Genomic DNA, 20,911 nt, shown 5'->3' with positions numbered 1-20,911 from the left:
CGTTGAAAATATCTATAACGTAAAAAGTTATAACTATCGTCCTGATTCTGGTCTGGCCCGCCAATTGTGAATGTTTGAATTACAAAAAAACTAACTCTGCAGTGTTGGAAAAACTTTAAAGTTATTATTTTATATTCAAAATATCAACAAATCAATATTATACATAATCAATCATAATGCTCGTATTTGGGCCAGTGGCCTCCCTTGCCATTTTATCGTGTTGCAACTCTCTCTTAGTCTAATCCTAAAAATAGAAACAAGAAAATTCTGTCCATTCAGGACAATCGGAAGTAAACCTTCGCCATGTTTCAATGGGCCTACAGGAACTACATTTTTAAACTTTAATTACATCCCATAGCGCATTTATCGAATCCAAATAAACAAATTTACGTCCTCTGGATACGTCAGACTTTCGATCTAAAAATGCCACCAGGCGGGTAAATTACTGTTTGTTTATCTTTTGTTTCTTAAATAAGACAAGACAAGATTCAAAATGTTAGCCAAAAAGCCAAATAAATACGAAATTAAACATACTCCATTCCGCGTGACTAGCTTTCACCATATAAAACACAAGTGACAAATATACTTGTTTTTCTCCGTGACATGACAGTATCGTGATATTCATAATAACACCGAGTTCATCAAAGTTGTCACGACGGATGAACTCTTCCGCTACACACACGGTGACAGCCGTAATAAGGTTGTATACAATTCGCGTCGCTTTCACCGTGAAGTGACGTTCGTGATCAGGCCCATTATATATGTTTCATTTTACACCCAAAATATTCACTAAACATTATTTATATGTCAGAACAACGTTTGCCGGGTCAGCTAGTAGAGTTATAGATTTTTGAAAATTGGATAAAATATTGAGTTAAATATTTCATAAAAAAAGCGTGAGTAGAATGAAATCGAAGCGAAGTGTAGCGGAAACAGTAGTTTAATATAAATTACAGGAAATACAAAAACCAAGAAGGGATTGCTAAACGGAGAAACGAATTTAAAATAGTAGAAACAAAAAAAAAACTATTCATGTGAGTTTGAAAAAAATATCAATTGTATTATTATTAATTTTCATGTGATATTCTAGTTTTGAGCCGTTGAATAAAATACACGAGCTGCGAAAAAGTGGTTTATATTTTTTGAAGCAGAAAATCCCTTCGAACAACTTTAATGTAATAAAACATTCACGTATGTCGCTGAGCCCAAACACTTTGAGCGCTAGCCATCAGCAATTCACAGGTTCTCCCAAGTAGCGAATCTCCAACCATCACTTCCCTGAATGCCTTACAAAGCCGCTGAATGATTGCTTCATTGAACGAACTGCTTCTCAACGTGTTGCCGATAGTAATGCTATCGATTGGCTCAGCCATATAATAAAGCGTCTCGAGAATTTCCCCCAGCGCCGTTTGAATGTCGAACTCAAGATCATTGTCTTCACTTTCCTCATCCATTGGTGGCGGAGCCTTCGGTGCCACCTCTTGCTCTTTCGAAAGGATCTCGAAGATTTTGATGAGTGTGAGGAATGTTCCCGCGTGAAAATGATAAATTATTGCACTGTATATGCTATTCACGCAGACAAAAATTCTCACGTGCGCTTTGGACAACGGAAAGAGCGAATTCACGCTGCTCAGTGGTATCAATATTCGATAGATGCAATAACCAATATTTTCAATCTGATTCTCAAAAACCTCATTCACATTTATGATGAAATTCTCTTGAATGTCCAAAAATTTCTGCATTATCTTCAGATCTTTTTTCGTCAGATATTCTTCCTCAAACTGATTGTCGGCTAACGTCTCCGGATAGATTTGTTTGAATCCCTCCATCAGACCTTCGATAAGGCATAGCTTACCAAATATTTTATAGAACTCAACCAGATGCGTATAATCCACTTCTGCTTCCGTGAATCGATTCACAATCGAATGGACCGCCTCAAACGTATGTTCAATCAGCTCCCTGTTAGTCGTACTTTTCAGTATGAATGCCAACTTTTCCGTCATGTCATCTACCTCCCGAAATACCTTGAACCAGCCGAACTGTTCGTCATCTGATTTATCCAAAACAGTTGTGATTATTCGCATCAACTGAACCAGAACCAATGTGTCGCTGGAATCGAGAAACTGGCAAATACTCAAGAACAGAGACTTGTTCTCGTAGAGAACTTTGTGCGTTTCATCAACGCAGCACATGTTCCCAACAATTCCCAGCAAAATCTCCACCAGCCGGAAATCGTTGGAAGCTTCTGTCAGCCCAACAAACAGCTCGATAACGTCATGCTTCAGCAGGAATAGAACCACATCCTTCTCGATGGTCATATCCCACAGACTGCACAGATCCTTCTCAAAATCCTCCTGCTCGGCTAAATTGCTCTCCAGCTGGGGCAGCTTGAGGATCGTGGTCAGCACAAATCTTTCGCTGTACATTGTATCACCAATTCGATCACCCTTCAACTTTTCCAGGATATTTTCCGGTTCGTTGACTTGCTCCAGATCGGACGCCTGCACAGTACCACCCGCGGGAGCTCCTGATGATGATGGTTCTGTATTTTCGGTTTCTGCTTGCAGCGACACCAACTCTGAATTATCCATTTCGAGATCGATGAAAACATCTGCTGGTGGCAGCAAAAAAAAATGTATACAAACAGAACTGCGGCGACTCCGTGTTTTGATGCAATTCGTGTTATCAACGGTACAGTTTCAGGGATGCCAGATTATTCTTTCAAATATTTAATATTACATACGAAAACAATATCACAACAGTATTGAACAAAAATTTAAAAATTTGAAATAAAATGATGGATGAATTCCGTGTTCCGTATTTATTATACCATTGCAGATCGAATGCAGGGTTCGTTCTATGGACACAGTGGATCAAACGAAATTAACTTAAGCTCCTCCTGTTGGTAACTTATTCGTATAAAAAAAAGGTTGACGTAGGACTGCCGTTGGCTTAGTAATCATTTGTGTTTTTTCAATTAGCAATAATCGCATTTCGAATGTTCCTCAGCTGTTGATTAAATTATTGATTAAACTAGTGAATGAATGAAACAATTAACGAATTCAATTGCAAACAAACCCCAATTTAGGTCAATTCATGCATTATGGTAGTGGTTATTGCAGCAAATAGATATCAACATGCCTCAACAGCGTTTGATGCCATGCCATTGCCTAATCATCAAACGCTATGCGTAGAAGTTCAGTGAGCTGGCGACATGATAAGATATCTTCAAATGTAGTCTTGAATAACCGAACCAAAGCGTTGCATTTGTACCCGCTTTTGTATACCGTGTTAGCAAAACGCATTCCGGAGTGTAAAAATGCATGGGGGTATAATAAGTACTGCCGATTTTCCCAACTTATTGGTTTCGGAATTTGTGTTGGGAAAACACATTCCGGTTTGTAAAAACGCAAGCGAGTACAAAAGTACTCGCAGCTTGCATCTCATTTGCAATACCAATTTCCCCAGGCTCCATGGTTTTAATGTCTGTTTTAGAGAAACATTCCGATTTGAAAAAACGCAAACGAGTACAAAAAAAATTATAGGAGGTTGTGTCTAAGATACGACCGAATTGTTGACGTAGAACTACGCTGTTATTTTTTATAAGCCGCTTGTTTGTACCTTAATTCTGTGAAATTTTAGAAACAACTGCTTAGTAGAATAATCTTTGAAATAGTTTTTTCATTGTAGAATCGGTTGACGATAATTGATTGATGATTCATTCTTGCACTCGCAATTGCATTGAAAATTTACCTCTAATGATATTCCGGTGGCCTTTTTCGCAATTAACATAGATTCGGCTACAGTCGATTATATACATGTTGCACCAGCACCATTATTCCACATCTCATAACTACATCAATATATCTTTGGCACAGCATGGAAACAACAATAATGAAAACACATGCATGTATCAAATATCAATCTACATGTTATTAAGCATTACCTCAAAGGAATCGCACCTCTAGGCATCGTTCGTACAACGTAAACCAAGCACCAAACAAGCGTTCGCATGCATGCATACAGAGCAATACATTGGTGGCTTGAAACTACTAGGGATATAAACACTTCTCATCATTTTGCGCTATTCTCAAAAGAAACGCTTCTGTTAATATTACTGGCCTCGAAAAAAGTTGCATTACTTTCTCATGCTCGAGAGAAGCGCAGCTGTCACCTTTAGTGGAGGAAGTTTTGCTACTGGCAAGCGAAACCTAATCACATACAAAATTCCAGACCGACATTTACTCTCTTGGTGACTAAACAAGCGAAATAAACTCTTTTTGTTGATATTAACAACCTCGAAAACAGTAGCAATGCTTCATTATGTTAAATATTAGCGCAAATGCAATCCTGGTTGAAGGCAGTTTTGCGACTGGCACGCGAACCCAAATAACTTATAACATTCCAGTAAGAGATTCAAGATGCTTGGTATTCCCCAAATAATTTGTTGGCGCCTGCTTCACCATAACGTCAGTTTAATGCATTGATGCATTCTCAAAGACACCAACGAAGCCATTATGATGACGGAAACAAACAATGTTGATTGCTTGGGAAAAGACTGAATTATGCTACACAGCTTGTACTCTGCTGTAACACCAACCGATGCGAATTCGCTGATGAGTTTGTCAAGAGCGTTCGCCTTCACCACCAGCGGAGGGAGCTTGATTTTGGTTACTGCCTGGGTAACGGCGTTTACGTTTTCGACCGACGCGCCGAAATCGCCTATTTCGCTGTTGTTCGATGCGGTGTCACACTCGCGAAGGCTCAGTTTAGTGCGAGCGCTTTTCACTGCATCAACATCGCGTGCATCATTAGATGACGCTTGCCTCGAAATTTTATTGCCCCTGGCAATGCGTTCGTTTTTTTGCAGGGCTCAAGCCTGTCTTCCTCTTCTTCTTGCTCATCACACACTACGCGAAGCGTCCAATTTATGACGCAGAAAGAAAAACACACGATACGAATAACGCGGAAATTATTTGGGGAATACCAAGCATCTTGAATGTCTTACTGGAATGTTATAACTATTTGAGTTCGCGTGCCAATCGCAAAACTGCCTTCAACTGGGATTGCATTTGCGCTTATATTGATCATAATGAAGCATTGCTACTGTTTTCGAGGTTGTTATTAACAAAAAATAGTTTATTTCGCTTGTTTAGTCACCAAGAAAGTAAATGTCGTTCTGGAATTTTGTATGTGATTAGGTTTCGCTTGCCAGTAGCAAAACCTCCTCCACTAAGAGTGACAGCTGCGCTTCCCTCGAGCATGAGAAAGTAATGCAACTATTTTCGAGGCCAGTAATATTAACATAAACGTTTCTTTTGAGAATAGCGCAAAATGATGAGAAGTGTTTATATTCCTAGTAATTTCAAGCCACCAATGTATGGCGACTTGTATAAAATAACAGTGTAGTTCTACGTCAACATGCGGTCGTATTTTGGACACAACCTCCTATATTTTTTTTTCACAGTATGTTATAACACACAAAGCACGACAAAATTACAACAATCAACAACAGTCGTTTTGCTGGTTTTTTTTTGAATTCTACTTATGCGTTCAATTTCTGGGCTGATGAGTAGAAAAATCACTTGAATTTGTAGATATTATTATCTCAGCAGCTTTAGAGCTACCATTACATCCGAATAATACAAGAATATTTTGTAGCTTGTGGTCCGATGAAAATGGATATTTATTTTAAACAAAGAATGGGAAAAAACTCAAATGGCGATCGTCGCTCAAAGAAACAATGCGGAGATATTTTGTCAATCACTTCACAAGAAGGAATTTTCGGATAAAGAATTTTTTAGTTCCCAGTCAACTTTTTTTTAATTTTATTTAATTTCGATACTCCCCAAAGGATATTATTTCTTCTCTTTCGGACCACCCATTCCATCCAGTTTCTGTTTCAGCTCGATTAGATCCCTATCCGGAACGTACCGGGCATCTTCGACCTCGTCTGTGTGTTCGGTAACTACCAGTGTAACTCCCTCGGGTAGAGCCGCTTGTAGAAGACGTACAAACATGGGGTAGTATGGTGCCTGGAGGTTTGCAACCTGAACGTTACGTTCGTACAAAGCCAATTTGTATTCACTCTCAATGACCGCTGAAGCTGGTTTGAACTTTTGCACGTTGAACTTCTGTGGAGTATGTGCCCAACAGTCCGCAATGTCCAACTCCATAGAATCGCCTACGTTGTGAATGAACTTCTGGTAGCTCTCCAAAATGGAATAATCGTAGCCCTTGATGGTGAAATTCAGTGTATTATACAGCGGGAACTTTGGTCGCAGTTTCTGCAGAAGAAATCATAGATTATATGTGGAAAAATAAGTCAAGCGAAAATAGCTTAGTTAATACAAATGGCGCGTTGTTGAACAAAACCATGTGTCATAATTTCCAAACAATTTTCGGATAATTTATGTTTTTATTCACTTTGATAGCATTGAGCTTCACACATTTAAAAAAAATAATATCAAAGAATGAAGAATAACTTTTACGCATTGCATTCATTTCCATGTAGTAGAATTTTATGCAAGCGGTGGAAAAATATTGAATGTAAATTGTGTCACCATAATTTATTAATGAGGTCACGGTAGAATCGTTAGAAAACTATTTCAATGATTTTTCTAAAATCCCAGCAAACATTAAAGCGCGATTCACATACAACATCCACGTCACGTTCACGTTCCGTCACGTAACGTTGCGTCAAATATCCTTCCATTGAATTCCTATTGAAGCATTCACATACACCAGCAACGGCAAGTCAAAGTTCCCGTTGCCGGTGTATGTGAATGTTTGCATAAGAACTGCTTGGAAGAATAATTGACGCAACGTGACGGGACGGAACGTGAACGTGACGTGGATGTTGTATGTGAATCGCACTTAAATCGTATAATCAGCGTATATACAGCATCAAATATTCCGTATTATTGGATGATATGTGATGCACCTAACTGGCATATACAGTGATTTACATTTAATGCGACATGCCGAGGCACCACTCAGTGCCTAGAGATGAATGAACTCTTAAAGTCTCTATAATTCAAAACCAAACCAAACCAAACCACCACTCAGTGTCGCATTGGAGGCGATTTTGACCTGTAATTGGACATTGGCGATGAGAGTGGTACAGTGGCGACTTTCAATGTGGGGCCATAATTTGGGCCCCGAACTCGATGCCACGCGCAACCGGAAAGGCAAACTGTCCCATCGCATAGTATCCCGATCCAAGGAGCGGATGCATGGGATAGCTGAAAACGTCTCCGATTAGTTTATCTCATTCGAAATTATTCTGTTCTGGCATCGCAGGACGTGGTATATCAACATTTCGCTGAAGTAAACAAAAACTGTTCAGTATTAAATCGATAAAAAATCACATAAAACCTTACTCACTTTTTATAATTTTTAGAACTTTTAAAATAGAGAAATATTGAAAAAACTTCAGACCTTCAAACAAATTGAGGATTTTTGACGTAGGACTACGTCTTTCATTTCTATACCGGGGTGTAAAATCAAAGTTTCGAAAACGAAAGCGTTACGCCGGAGACCGAGATTTTGAGTGTTAATAGCTCCTAAACAACTGAACGAAATGGGTTGATAAACACTTCATTCGAAAGATTAAATGTCTACGCGTTCTATACTTGTTACTTTCTGATCCAAAAACTTGTTTCAATAGTCTTAAATTTGCTTTCAAAACAGGCTATTGAAATCACCGATCGGTATATAAGCGAGCGCCGCTCGGAAATCCACTCAGTTCTAATTGAACAGCGATTGGAGCATGTTGTCGCTGTTGTGGTGAAGCTCTTCATTTATCATGAAAGCGCAGATGAACACCAAGAGCCTGTTTGTGCACCTTAGGCCAGAAGGGAATCCATCAGGAGGAGAGTGATGCCACAAACAGTTCCCCGGGAAGATCTCGAAGCAGCCGCTACACACACACATACACGCGCGGAATTCTTTCCGTTTGGGTGCCATTCAGCATCGAGAAAGATCCGGAAAATAATCTGCCAGTTCCTCTGGGAATTTAAAACTACATTCATGTGGAAGAGTTTACTTGAATTTTTTCTATCCATGTAACACTGTGACCAAATACATTTGGTTTTGTGATTTTTCAATCAATCGCAATTAACAGGATAGCTTCTGAAGATTATTCTTCTCCATCAGTAGTATATTTCCGTATCCAATATTGTATGCGCCCGCAATCGATTATTGCTCAGTCGCCGAAAGTTCCGAGCTCAGAGAGTTCATTCCCCTCTAGTTTGCCTTCCAAATTGCCATCGTAAACCACGCCTTCTCTCGATTCTATCACGCACAAAAAGCATACTTAAGCGATATTCTGGTGGTGAGACGCATTCATTTTTCGTGAGGACATCGACAAGACAACATCGTTGCTGAGGGTGCTGGACGGCGAAGGATCGAGATCTGCCCTGAAACGCAAGCAGTTTGTTTGAAACTGTGAGGGAGCACAGAGAAGCCGATCCTTCAGGAGAAGTGAAGGTGACCATCGAAGCAGCCGCTACACACACACATACACGCGCGGAATTCTTTCCGTTTGGATTCCATTCAGCATCGAGAAAGATCCGGAAAATAATCTGCCAGTTCCTCTAGGAATTTAAAAATACATTCATGCGAAAGAGTTTATTTGAATGTTTTCTATCCATGTAACACTGTGACCAAATATGTTTCAATCAAGTGCTATTAACAGATGGTTATCGAGTTAGCATTAACCACTGGTGGGCTTCCAGTATCGAGGAAAATGTGGGAATATCTAATCGTTACTGAAAATAATCTGCCAGTTCCTCTGGGAATTTAAAATTACATTCATGTGAAAGAGTTTATTTTAATGTTTTCTATCCATGTAACACTGTGACCAAATACATTTGGTTTTGTGATTTTTCAATCAATCGCAATTAACAGGATAGCTTCTGAAGATTATTCTTCCCCATCAGTAGGATATTTCCGTATCCAATATTGGATGCATAAAACCTTGTGCCTCCAACGTAACGCTCTCGTTTTCGAAGTTCTCCAAATATTCATTCATTCAGAATGAATTCAGATTAAACTTCAAACAAATGATCTCTAAATCAACGATAGTCCTACGTCACCCTTGCGGTTATACCATAGATATAACCCACTTCCTGTTTTTATTACTTACTTCGTTGTGTGTGTAACACATGCGCTCTCCGTGTGTAAATACAGGAAATATCCCTTACCTTCTATCCTACGTACTTTGCGCTAAATGAACAAATAATTGACGCAACGTGACGGGACGGAACGTGAACGTGACGTGGATGTTGTATGTGAATCGCACTTTAAGGGATGCGAATGCGAGTAAAATCAAAAAACTTTGAAGTAGCTCGCATGCCGGATCACACATGACACTAACTGGCATGATGCACTGCAGTAACTGACTAGACCGACTCGTATGCTTACTCGCACCGTATTTCGTGCATTCGGATTCGTCATTCCTGGTTGCCAATTTTACGTTTTCAATTGTGTTCTAAGGAAAAGGAAGTCTTCGAAATCAAGCAAACTGAATACTTAGTTTCGTTTTTTTCAAAATAACAGGAACGATCCATTACGATCTAGATCCATTACGATGATTTTCTGTTAAATAATTTTCCACAGCATGTAACACGATTTTACACAGTACTTCATTGATTTGAAATATACCTCTATGCGACTCCCGAACTGCATTTGCATCATATACATATATGATGTCAATTACATATATGATGGCTTTACGATAGTGTGTCAGAAAATCGATGCTTGTCAGGCCGAATTACGACTTAATCTGTAGTGATGAATAAAATTGGATTTTTCGCGTTTTATACGATAGTACCCAGCAAACATTAAATCATATAACTCTTCCACATGCTGGGTCGCATATACATTCGTATCAAATTTCAATCGTATGAAATATCAATCAAAGGATGCATCATGTTTATCCGAAATCGTATAAAATGCAAAACACGATTTTCTATATCATTGATGGATTAAGTCGCATATCGGTATAACGATCATCCTAATATAGCGATGTGCAGTATTATATACGCACGTTCTATTCATTTTATATAGCAATGTCGGCTCAAATCGCATATCAGTGTTAAATGAAACGTATATCGCCCTCATGTCAGTTATATGCATCATATATCATCTAAATGTGGATGTATGTATATCGCCTCCAATTATGGCTATAGTATAAAAATTCTGGGTGAATATACAAGATTTATAATTTGATCGACATGTCAAATTATACGATCTAATGTTTGTTCGGATTTCTATTAAATGTAATGTTTGCGCGTGTAAACCTGGGTCATGCGGATAAATTTAAATAGGTTGTCAAAAAGAGTCCAATAATCAAAGAGGAGAAAAGTGTTACTTTTCTTATAATAATCCACTACATAGAGAAGTTATTGTTATTAAAAATGAATAAAAATGAACGAACTATATATTTTCAAAAATTAATGCTAGCGTTCAAAATCATAAGGGCACAACTGAAATTTTGGCAGATACTGAAATTTCAGTATTGTTGACTTCTAAACTTCTCTAAACTCAATTATAATTTAATTTCACTTCTCGTCAAATGTTAGATTACTTTTTGAACTTTTTTTTTTATTAAAACAACTGAAAAAGACGAATTACAACATTTACGTTATTCGAGTTCATTAATAAAAATGACACATCTGACACAAAAACTATAGTTAAATGAATGAAACTTGGTGGTACCTTCTACGTTAACAAAAAATTGTATAATGAATTACAATATGAATATGGGAAGTGTACTATTTGTAATGGAATGTGTGAAATGTGAATGAAAAATGTTTGATAATGTTGTTTAATGTTTTAATAGTCATCTAATTCAGCCTCTTCAAAACATATTAATTTTTGATACTCCAACACAAACAACGAAATTCGAAATTCTTTTTTTCCTGTTATTAAGTAAGTGAGCAACTGAATATAATTCATGAAAGTATAGAGAGCTTTGAAATAACATGGAAACGTATTTATCGATTTAAATTTCATTAGTAAAAGAATCCGAACATACCATAACTGCATGCTCGAGACAAACATATTTTTCACATTTCATACAGTTGTAGCGTGTTTTTTGGGTCTTTTTTGAAGAGAATAATGTATAACGACCTCCTAGATAGTCACCAGATGATAAGGGTTCTGGAATTTCAAGTTTTCCTATATCTAATATTCTTTGTTTCGGTATTCTTGGTTAACAAAAACTTAATGCCTGTTTTTTAATGGGGCATAAAAAGATGATATAAAAGGATTTCTAGGAACTTCCTGCGACTTGTTTTATCGTCGATATTTTTCAGCTCATATATTATAGAAAAAAAACCGAAGCTGTAACTGTAAAAACAACCATAAGCCACCGATTAATTTATAGTTTTCAGTTTATAATTCTTCCTCAAGTGCAATTCTTTCACAAGTTTGTATATGTGTGACCATTGTATTTAGTGAACAACTATACGAATGTGAAACATTTGTACTTTACTTTCGCACGTATGAATCTAACAACGTAAATACCGGCGACAAAAAGGACTAAAATCAAATAAGAATGGTCCAAAAATGATATTATGCATTATATTTAATAAACATTCCACGCCACTGACATTAATTTATACATTTCATTGAACAATATTCTAAAATAGGAAAACAGTCACTTGTCCAAAAAAGTTACTCCTATACTCGCGTAGGTGTCTCAGACCGAAAGTGGTGAAAAAGTGATACACATCCCCTTCGTACCAACTCATACGATACGATTAATGATGACGAACAACGAATGAGGAAGCTAGAGAGAATCGCAATGTCGTAGTGTTGATGTTTTCTGAGAAATGAACGAATAATTCATTTCTCGGTCTCTCAGACCTATGCGTGAGTATAGGAGTGCTAACCGCCATGGTGTTTCGTCCAAAATCCTTAAATATGCTAAACCATTTACGTTTGAAGCATAAACATGATTCCATGGTGGTGGAGAAGACTGCGAAGAAGAGTTCAGGGAGTAGAATTGTAGAAATATCTACAATTATAATCGAGTAATTTGGTATCGAATAATGAAAAATCAAAATATGAATACATCGAATAGTTATCACAGTAATCGCGAATAATGAAAAAAGGAACCATTTTCAAGGTTAATGCATTTTTAGGTCAAGACAAATAGACAAAGTTAGGCTATAGTTTTTTTTTATCCAACAGCGACCATCTAACATCGACTACCCGATAGACAACGTGATACAAAAAATCATGTAATTATCATTATACTAAAATATCATTTCATTCAAAAACCATGATTCTACGCCCTGTTCATTTTACAATTATATTTAATGTTACTTTTAAAATTATAATATCGTAATCTTTTTCATCATGTAATGTCTGTTCATTATCATTACAAGAAAAAATATTCGCTCGATTAATCGAATATTGAAAGACAATTATTTCACAAATATTTAATAATGATCCGACGATTAATCGATAATCGAATAAACGAAAAATTTAGACATCTCTATCAGCTCCCGTTCTAAAATAGTAGTATTCAAATTCAGAGTGCCAAGGAAAATATACCATACTAGTGGTCAATGATTCTATAAATATACTGCTTTTGAACTAGTAGCTATATGGACCAAGCAGAAATATTCAAACAAATCAACTATTTCAACAACATTCAAAGAACAGGTAATTTTGAACAGAAAAAAATTTATGTTGGTGCAATAAAAATATTGTGCATCATTTTCAAGGTGTGCTCTTTTTTCAATCGTCCTCAAAAAATCATGAAATGGTAAATTTATCAATATATGTACTAAATACCATTTCATTCAGAAACCATTATTCTGCACCATGTTTATTTAAAAATTATATTTAATGTAACTTTTAAAATTATGACATCATATTTTTTATTATAAATGTCTGTTCTTTTTGGTTACAAGAAATAAATATTTGCTATAAATATAAACGTAATCGAATACTGAAAGACAATTATTCAAATGAATCGAATATTCAAAAATGACCCCACGATTAATCGACAATCGAATAAACGAAAAATTTAGATCTCTATTTGCAGTCAAATCCTTTTACTCAGTCCTCTGTATACACTGAGAGAAATAATTAGTAAATATAACGAATTTTTTGGTAAATACTACCAATCTATAGTCATTTTCGACCGTACTAATAAACACATATGTCAAGCAGAACCATGATTCGGAAGCCCAATATCGGCTACATTTTCTCGCCGAAAATGCACGTATCAGAATTATATCCTTATTATACCTCCGTATTGCCTTATGGGAATAATGAAAATGGTTAATACGCGCTTTTCTCACCAGTTCAGATATGACAATATCCAAGCTTACTAATGTTATCGAGTATAATATACTAATCTCTGGTAGGGATGCGGGTTTGTTGACAACAAGGATGGTTCCAATAGTATCAACGAGCGCTCGTTACATTTTCTTATTTGATTTATTCAACGCACACAATAATATATTTTAAATCACTCATGAAACAGAAAACTGACGTGTCAACGAAAACACTGAATAAACACAGCTTGAGAGTCATTGTTTGGTATCTGTGTACGTGTTCATCGATGCTCGCTTGTATCATTATATAATTCGTTCGTTAGTTTCTGCCGTCGCTTTACTTTCGTTTCCTGATCCGATTGGGTGCTTAGCCTCGGAGCTTTAGATCGAATCGCTTTGAGATAGAGTGGTGTCGCTCTCAGAAAAGAATTGAATCGCAAGGCAAAAATGCGATGCGATGGAAATAGAACTTTTCGATGTGCTAATTCTCGCAGATGCGCACCTAACAGTTGTCGTCTAATAACATTCAAAAGGAAAGCCAATAGGGTTCAGTTTGCTTACCAAATAGTAACTATATATAACCTTCGAAACGCAATCTATAAATACTTCGAGTTTTGCATGTCCAATATTTATTATAATACAAATCGTCAAATGCGGACTTTTGTCCAATAGTGGAAGCACAAGTTCGCAGCCTATGGGGCAAACGATCGCACTTATTGAAATAAGCTTGAGCTTGAGCTTGAGCTTGGGTAGACTGTACAATTCGTAGTTGCTCTCCGTGATTGACCTGAACCAACCAAATTGCCAAAGAACCCACAGAATGACGCTTGGGACTAGCAAATCATTCTCGTTGTGCAATTTTCGGTGATTCAAGCTTTGAATGGTCAATAACGACGCCGGCCACGTCCTTACAGTCACCAGGGAAAGGGAAGGAATGTTAGTATGAAATTCGCCGCCCGAAGGCCAGAAGGGTCGCCTCTATAGCGTGGTTCCCTAGCGATTATCATGGAAGGGATAGTGGTTAGTGGGATTTTGTGATTTGAGCTGGAATAGCCTTACACTTCGTAGTTGCTCTCCGTGACTGAGCAGAACCAGCGAAGTTGCACAAAGAACACACCAACTTTATATTTTGTAATTTATTGAACATTTATTATTCCATATGCACCAATGCGACAACGAATAATCTCAACGAGAGCTCTAAAAAGTCAACTGCGCGAGAAATCCATATAAACTTTATAATTCATGATTTATCGTGCGTTGATTTTTCGGCATATACTGGCACGCGAAAGATCTCCATAATCGGCCCTTAAAATGAACCGGGAGTAATCGCATATTTTAAACAAACGGGCGATAAAATTTCAATCCTATGCTTGTAGACGCGACACCGAAATACGATATTTTTGAACTTCCCACAAACAAAAAACACATTATTTCTACATAAATATTCCCACAACTACAGTACAACATATCTCCCTATCTGTGGGAAACCTGAGAAGGTAACCAAGAGACCGAGAGACCTCTAAAACCAATAAGATCAGAAATATACGCATCTTTTCCAACTATAATAAATCTATTCAGAGCAACTACCCCCCTTTTTCTGCACAGCGAACGTTTTACACAATAACTCCTATACTTACTATAAATTTCTATTCCACATCGCACGTAGAGCAACGGAAAATCATAACAATTGAAATAGTTTTACCTTTATTGAATAGTTTTTAATTTGGTAATTGAAAATACTTTTGCGTTCGCTTGCATAAACATTTCCAAATGCATGGTTCCCTCAGAACCACTGAACCCCATGCTCCCCTCAGAGCGGCGAGAATAGAGCATCAAATCCTCGGCTCCCACAAACACGTAAACATCAAACGAAATGAGATACAAAAAACCCATAGCACAACACTTGAAGAGAACGAGAGAATTAGAGGAGAATGCACCTCAGAAAAAGAAAGCTCTCCCCGATCGGCACCTCAGACAGTCGACTACTAAGCCCAGCGTAAGATAGACAGAGATAGAAGAGAAGAAAACTTGTCCCCAGTGAAAAAGCGAGGATTACATAACCACCCAAAGTCTCCAAGATTCAATCGGGACAACTGCATTCACCCCCTCACAACACCCTGCACTCACTCACAACCGCGGCAATACATACAAGCCACACTTATACAAACGAAAAACTCTCAGCACTTTAACCTCTCTCGCTCTCCCATCTAAACAAAAATAAAGGTAAAGGGAGAGTTTAGAGATTTGGATGTTACAATCACACCGCCATTTGAAAAAAAAAATGATTACGGAATAGAATAGAAAAACACTTATCTAGCATGCTTTAGCATTGCATTTTCTGTCAACTGGGACCACATTTTCTTTCCGATTTCAATCACTTCTGATTTAGCTGCTAATCGACTCTATACACCGGTAACACAACAGACGAAGCTGGATCACATCGAAACATGTCGGAGGATAATGGCTCTTCACCAGATATATACACTTTTCACATTCATAGAAACAACGTTGGAAAACTAGCTATTGGTCACTATCATTCGTTATTGTTTTTAACACAATTCTAGCTGAAACCTCTGGACTTTAAAGAAAATAGTGCCGCCCATCACCGGAACTTCAACAAAATAAAAAAACACAGAGCAACCAAAACTATGTCCGTCTTCGATGGCTGCTCACGAGAAACTCTCCGATCGCACTTATTGAAATAAGCTTTTGAGATAACTTGTATCGAAAATCAATGATTTATCATTAGTAGCGTGTAAAAAAATCATAAGTAGCGTGTGTAGGCATCATCTAAGAGGGGATGGGTAGTTGATTACTTGCTGGCTAGACTGATTTGTTGTAAATTTCGAAAAGGCATACGATGCATCCTCATGACGCTAGATCTCGTCCCTCTAGTTTTGTAACTTGGTTGTATCCACGCTGGACTTTGATGGCTTTTGAAAAAACACAAAATCTTTGAAGAAATCTTTTGTCCAATGGTCTGCAATGGATGATCAGTTTCTCAGACTACTCACTCTCGACTAGAGACGAAACGGAATGTTGATTTTATTTTCACTCCGGATGTTCGAATTTTCCGGATAATCGAATCATAAAAAATTAAAAGAAAATCTTTCGGTAAACGTAAAATAACTATGATTTGCACTGACTTATCTGTATAATGCAGTATCTTAGCCACAAATTGATTAGCGCCCCATGGGGGAGGAAGAATGTTTTGAAATTCGAAAAAAAACATTGCCTTGTTACAGCTCATGAACCAAAATATTATTCAAATGATCAAGTCCAAATACAAGCAAAAGCTTGGCATCCAGGAGCCAAGGAGAGTTCGAGATGGTTAAGCGAATCAACATTAGGGATGCTATGTTTTGGGTGGCTGAGGCTTGGGACGACGTACCGACTGATTCCATTGTGAAGTCAAGGAAAATGTTGATATCCCGTTGTCGGCTGTAAAAGAACGCATGAACGGTGATTTTATGGTTTTCGGAAGACTCAAACTTTGGCGTCTTTACGACAATAGTAAGTAAAGTCTGGATGAGCTAAAATGTTGTATAGTGTATTTTTTCGAGGTAATCGATATTTTTCAGGAAGTCCCATTCGTAAATTTGAGATGACCATTCTCACTGGCACTCTAATGTACATCGTTACTCTTGAATTTATTTTTGAACCAAAATAAATAATAATTTGCAAAAAAAATAAATTAAATTAAATCTATTCTGCGATAATATCGTAACATATGAAGACGCTAAATAGACATATTTTGAGAATTCAATAAATCAAACTGCTCATCCTAACTACATCCATGTTTCATTAAATTATCATATTAGGTATGTTTAAATATTAAATCGATGTATTCATTTGAATTTGGAATTTCCTAAATTTTTAAATTTACTAAAAAAAATATCTAGCTTCGCACAAATTTGTTCAAATAACCATATTTATAAAGTATATTAACAAATTATTCAAAATTTTCGATAAAAAAATCAAAACCAAAATACTCCGGATGATCGGGTCTAAAATTTCGGATAATCGAGGCTCCGGATAATCGAGTCCGACCTGTACTTACTCGTTCTTAACTAATATTAAAATTATTTCAATATATCCCCAAAAAATCATAATTGTAACCTTTTCTGTTATTAAGTTCTTAACAGAAGAAAATCTGTTCAATATTCCTTGCATAAAACGTGATACTCTATTAATATGTGTTCTTCGATTCCCGGAATAAAGCGCAGGAGAAAACGACTGCAACAGAAACCACCACTCATAAAAAGTGTAGTAGGCTATAAATATTGTGGCGCGGTATTGTATTTCAAAACAAAAATTAACCGGGCAAACGTATCACCCCAGGCAAACGTAACGCCCCGGGCAGACGTATACCGTCCGACGCTCGCTAGAGCTCGGTCGGACATTGCTAAAGGATCGTATCCTATGTTTCAAACTAACCGGGCAATCAGTGGATCCCAGGTTTGCGTGCGAGACACCGCCGCTTCCGACGGCCATTTGACCATTTGCGCGAGTATATTAGGGTTAAAAACAGGTTAAAAACGTTTTGTTGGGAGAAGTAATGGATGCAATCTGGAACGTAACGTTATTTGATGATGTGAAAAGTTCTTTCGGATTTACATTAGAACTTCATTTCTTTTCTGAAGAAACATTCCGCAAAAACTGAAATATGTATATTCGGAAGATTACTGTATCGTATTTATTTTCCATCGATTGGTGAAACGCTATACTCCATGCGAAAACTGGTAAATATTGACTTCCGGATGGTATAATAACATAAAAATTCTTGCTATCAATTTCATATCACATCTGTGTGTATATTCGCATGCACCAGACTTTTTTATTCGATGTTTTCTTCTTTCCGTTAGGCGTGTGGTCCTGATTTTTTTGTCGTTAAAAGTTACTTGCTGGCGGTTTTCCAATGTCTCTTATACTGCCATTCTTCGAAAACAAACTACTATACCACAAGCATTTACAAAACATAGTAGGGGACATTCAAAAACAACTGATCTAATAAAAATCGCCGCTTTGTTCCCTGCTTATAAATATTTGTACGGTATGCATCACAATATACAGACATTTGGCCCCTAAAACGCTTGCTGTCGGTATGAAAATTTTCAAATGAGTGCAATCACGGGAAAATTATCGCTTGGCGATCCTTCTCTGTCTCATCCGCACACAAATCCGATCGATGGAGAGTGAATCATTGGTCGACAGAGATGCTGTTCTTTCTACTTAAGAGACAGAATGAACTTGTCTACCACATGTTTGGATTCGCTCACTCACTGAGTGGTATCGTATGATGCGAGACCAACACATTGATTAAAGAAGCTGTTTTCACATGCTGAAAAAACTTGGATGCTTTCGTCGATTCTCTCGTCAATCACCAACATTGCTTGACAATATGTACAAAAAATTTGTACATTCTAGTAATTTTGCATTACCAAATGTATTTGGTAGTTTTCGACCGAGGATTTTTCTAAGTGTATTCATACCGTTTCCCATCGCGAACTTATTGACGACACGGTCACACCTTTAGTATATATATACACCTTGAGCCTGTCTACAAAGTAACACAGATCATTGAAATACCATTGACAGATGTTGATAACATTCGAACCAACACATTCAAATGTAACTTTAAACACGAAGCCTGTAACGGATTTAAAGAATTAAATTTTTCTAGCGAAAATATATTGTAAAACCGGTAATAATGCCACGCCGATTTCGGGGGAAACCAGCCAAAACAGTGCCAGCAATTACGACAAGAGAAAAGGCTAAGTTACAACCAACAACGAAAGAACGTTCGTCATCTGCATCCCGTGGTTCGACCAGAGGCAACCCTAGACTAGGAAGACGTTCGACTTCCGAAAGCCGTCGTTCATCAAGTTCGAGCGATTCCGGTATGCAACGGAGAAGTCAGTCCGAGGAGCGTCGGCCCCATACTCGCTCTGCCAAGGCGCTGCGAGAAATAGCCAAGCTCCAAAACACCACCCATTTATTGATACCGAAGCTTCCGTTCGCACGATTGATTCGTGAAATCTTAATGGCGTATAGAGTGCAAAATTTAAGAATAACCAGTGAGGCACTCATGGCTCTTCAAGAATCCGCCGAACTGTATGCTGTACAAATGATGGAAGATGCCTATCGGTGCACACTTCACCGAGAACGAGTAATATTGATGCCCAAAGATATACGTCTTGCACTTTACTTGCGCGAGAGATGGTAGAATAGCTTACCTCGAGATAGTCCGGTTCATACATACTGCTGAAACATCGTTTCGTTCCGGTGGTCAGCGAACGGATCATCTGCAAGCACGGGTTTCGAAATAGTGGGTAGTAGTATTATATCAGGAGAGAAAATTTTACAGTGCTTACCGATCTGAGAGCCATTTTTGCCGAGTTGCTACGAAATTTCTTGTTGAAAGTGCCTGTTTTGGACTATATTTCCTACACAAATCAAACAAACCGCGTTCAATGTTGAAATTTTAGGGGTTATGTAATGAGTATACTGTGTATGTGTGACTAGACTCAATAAGTAAATGTGTATGTTCAAACAATTGTGTACCGCATATTAACAATTTCAGTTGTGACGATATTTTACTGACAATAAAAGCAAAAAAAATACTTGTATAATGGTTTTGAATAATCACTGAAATCGCTAAACAATGCGAGATTGGTGTGATATTTTGCGGAAAATTTTAACTTGTTACTGCATTGTTTACATTTTTGTTCGATCTATTGAAGTTATCGTTTTGTTTCGGTAGGAATCCTACACTCTAAACAATTTCAGACGTAAATAATGTTTTAACATTAGCATTTTTTGACGTAGGACTACGTCTTTCATTTCTGTACCGGGGTGTAAGTTCAAAGTTTCGAAAACGAGAGAGTGACGCTGGAGTGCAAGGTTTTGAACGTTAATATGTAATGTGTAATGTATAATAATCACTTCATTCGAAAGATTAAATGTCAAAGAGTTATATGATAGATTCCTCATCGATCAATTGTAAGAGCCGGACGTCTATTGTTCGTGCTCTGTTAGTAATAAATCGAAGCTGTTTTTTTCCTTCTTCTAAAGTGGTTTTTAGTTGGTTTTTTTCTGCTTTCGTCGCAAGTGAACTGCACCAAAAGCAACAGGACGCGCCTCTCTGGGAAGCCCGGATCGGTGGCCTGTTCATTCGTTCCACTGAACGCCGTCAACAAAACAGAGAAGTACAACAATAGATTTTGCCGTCGCGCTATAGTGTTTTTTAAGTCTAAGTTAGTTTTAAGTTGAGTTTTTGCGCGCACGCGTGTGTGTGTGCGTGTGTGTGAGAAAGTTTTTTTTTGTTTTTCATAGACGGTTGCGCACCGTTTGCGCAACCGTTATGGCGTCTGCTGATGCTATTGTTGCGCGGACGCGCTATTACCAACAGTCCTCAAAGGCACCATGGGTTGTTTTCTTTCGGCCCAAGGAGAAATCGTTGAGAACTCTTGACATTTCAAGAGATTTGCTGCGTAAGTATCCGGATGTCTTGATACGTAAAGAGAGACCGGACAAACTGCGTGTAGAAGCACCGACTTTTGATGTGGCGAACAAGATTGTTGACCACGAGATTTTCAACAGGGAGTACCACA

At 37.7% G+C, this 20,911-nt stretch overlaps 2 protein-coding genes across 2 annotated transcripts; both read right to left on the bottom strand.

Moving 5' to 3' along the window:
• Positions 1–1,119: 1,119 nt before the first annotated feature.
• LOC129768453 (uncharacterized) lies at positions 1,120–2,676 on the bottom strand. Its single transcript, XM_055770123.1, has one exon. The coding sequence runs from the start codon at positions 2,589–2,591 to the stop codon at positions 1,188–1,190; it is 1,404 nt and encodes a 467-aa protein (XP_055626098.1). The 5' UTR covers positions 2,592–2,676; the 3' UTR covers positions 1,120–1,187.
• Positions 2,677–5,813: 3,137 nt separating this feature from the next.
• On the bottom strand, positions 5,814–20,042 carry LOC129768886 (uncharacterized). Its single transcript, XM_055770824.1, has 3 exons — positions 19,673–20,042; positions 19,535–19,603; positions 5,814–6,287 (listed from the first exon to the last, which is right to left on the bottom strand). Exons 1-3 carry the CDS (start codon positions 19,685–19,687, stop codon positions 5,859–5,861), a joined length of 513 nt encoding a protein of 170 aa, XP_055626799.1. The 5' UTR covers positions 19,688–20,042; the 3' UTR covers positions 5,814–5,858.
• Positions 20,043–20,911: the final 869 nt, after the last annotated feature.

The sequence above is a fragment of the Toxorhynchites rutilus genome, chromosome 2 (genome assembly GCF_029784135.1).
Source record: "Toxorhynchites rutilus septentrionalis strain SRP chromosome 2, ASM2978413v1, whole genome shotgun sequence".
Lineage (NCBI taxonomy): Eukaryota > Metazoa > Arthropoda > Insecta > Diptera > Culicidae > Toxorhynchites > Toxorhynchites rutilus.
This window is presented reverse-complemented; position numbering and strand designations above follow the sequence as displayed.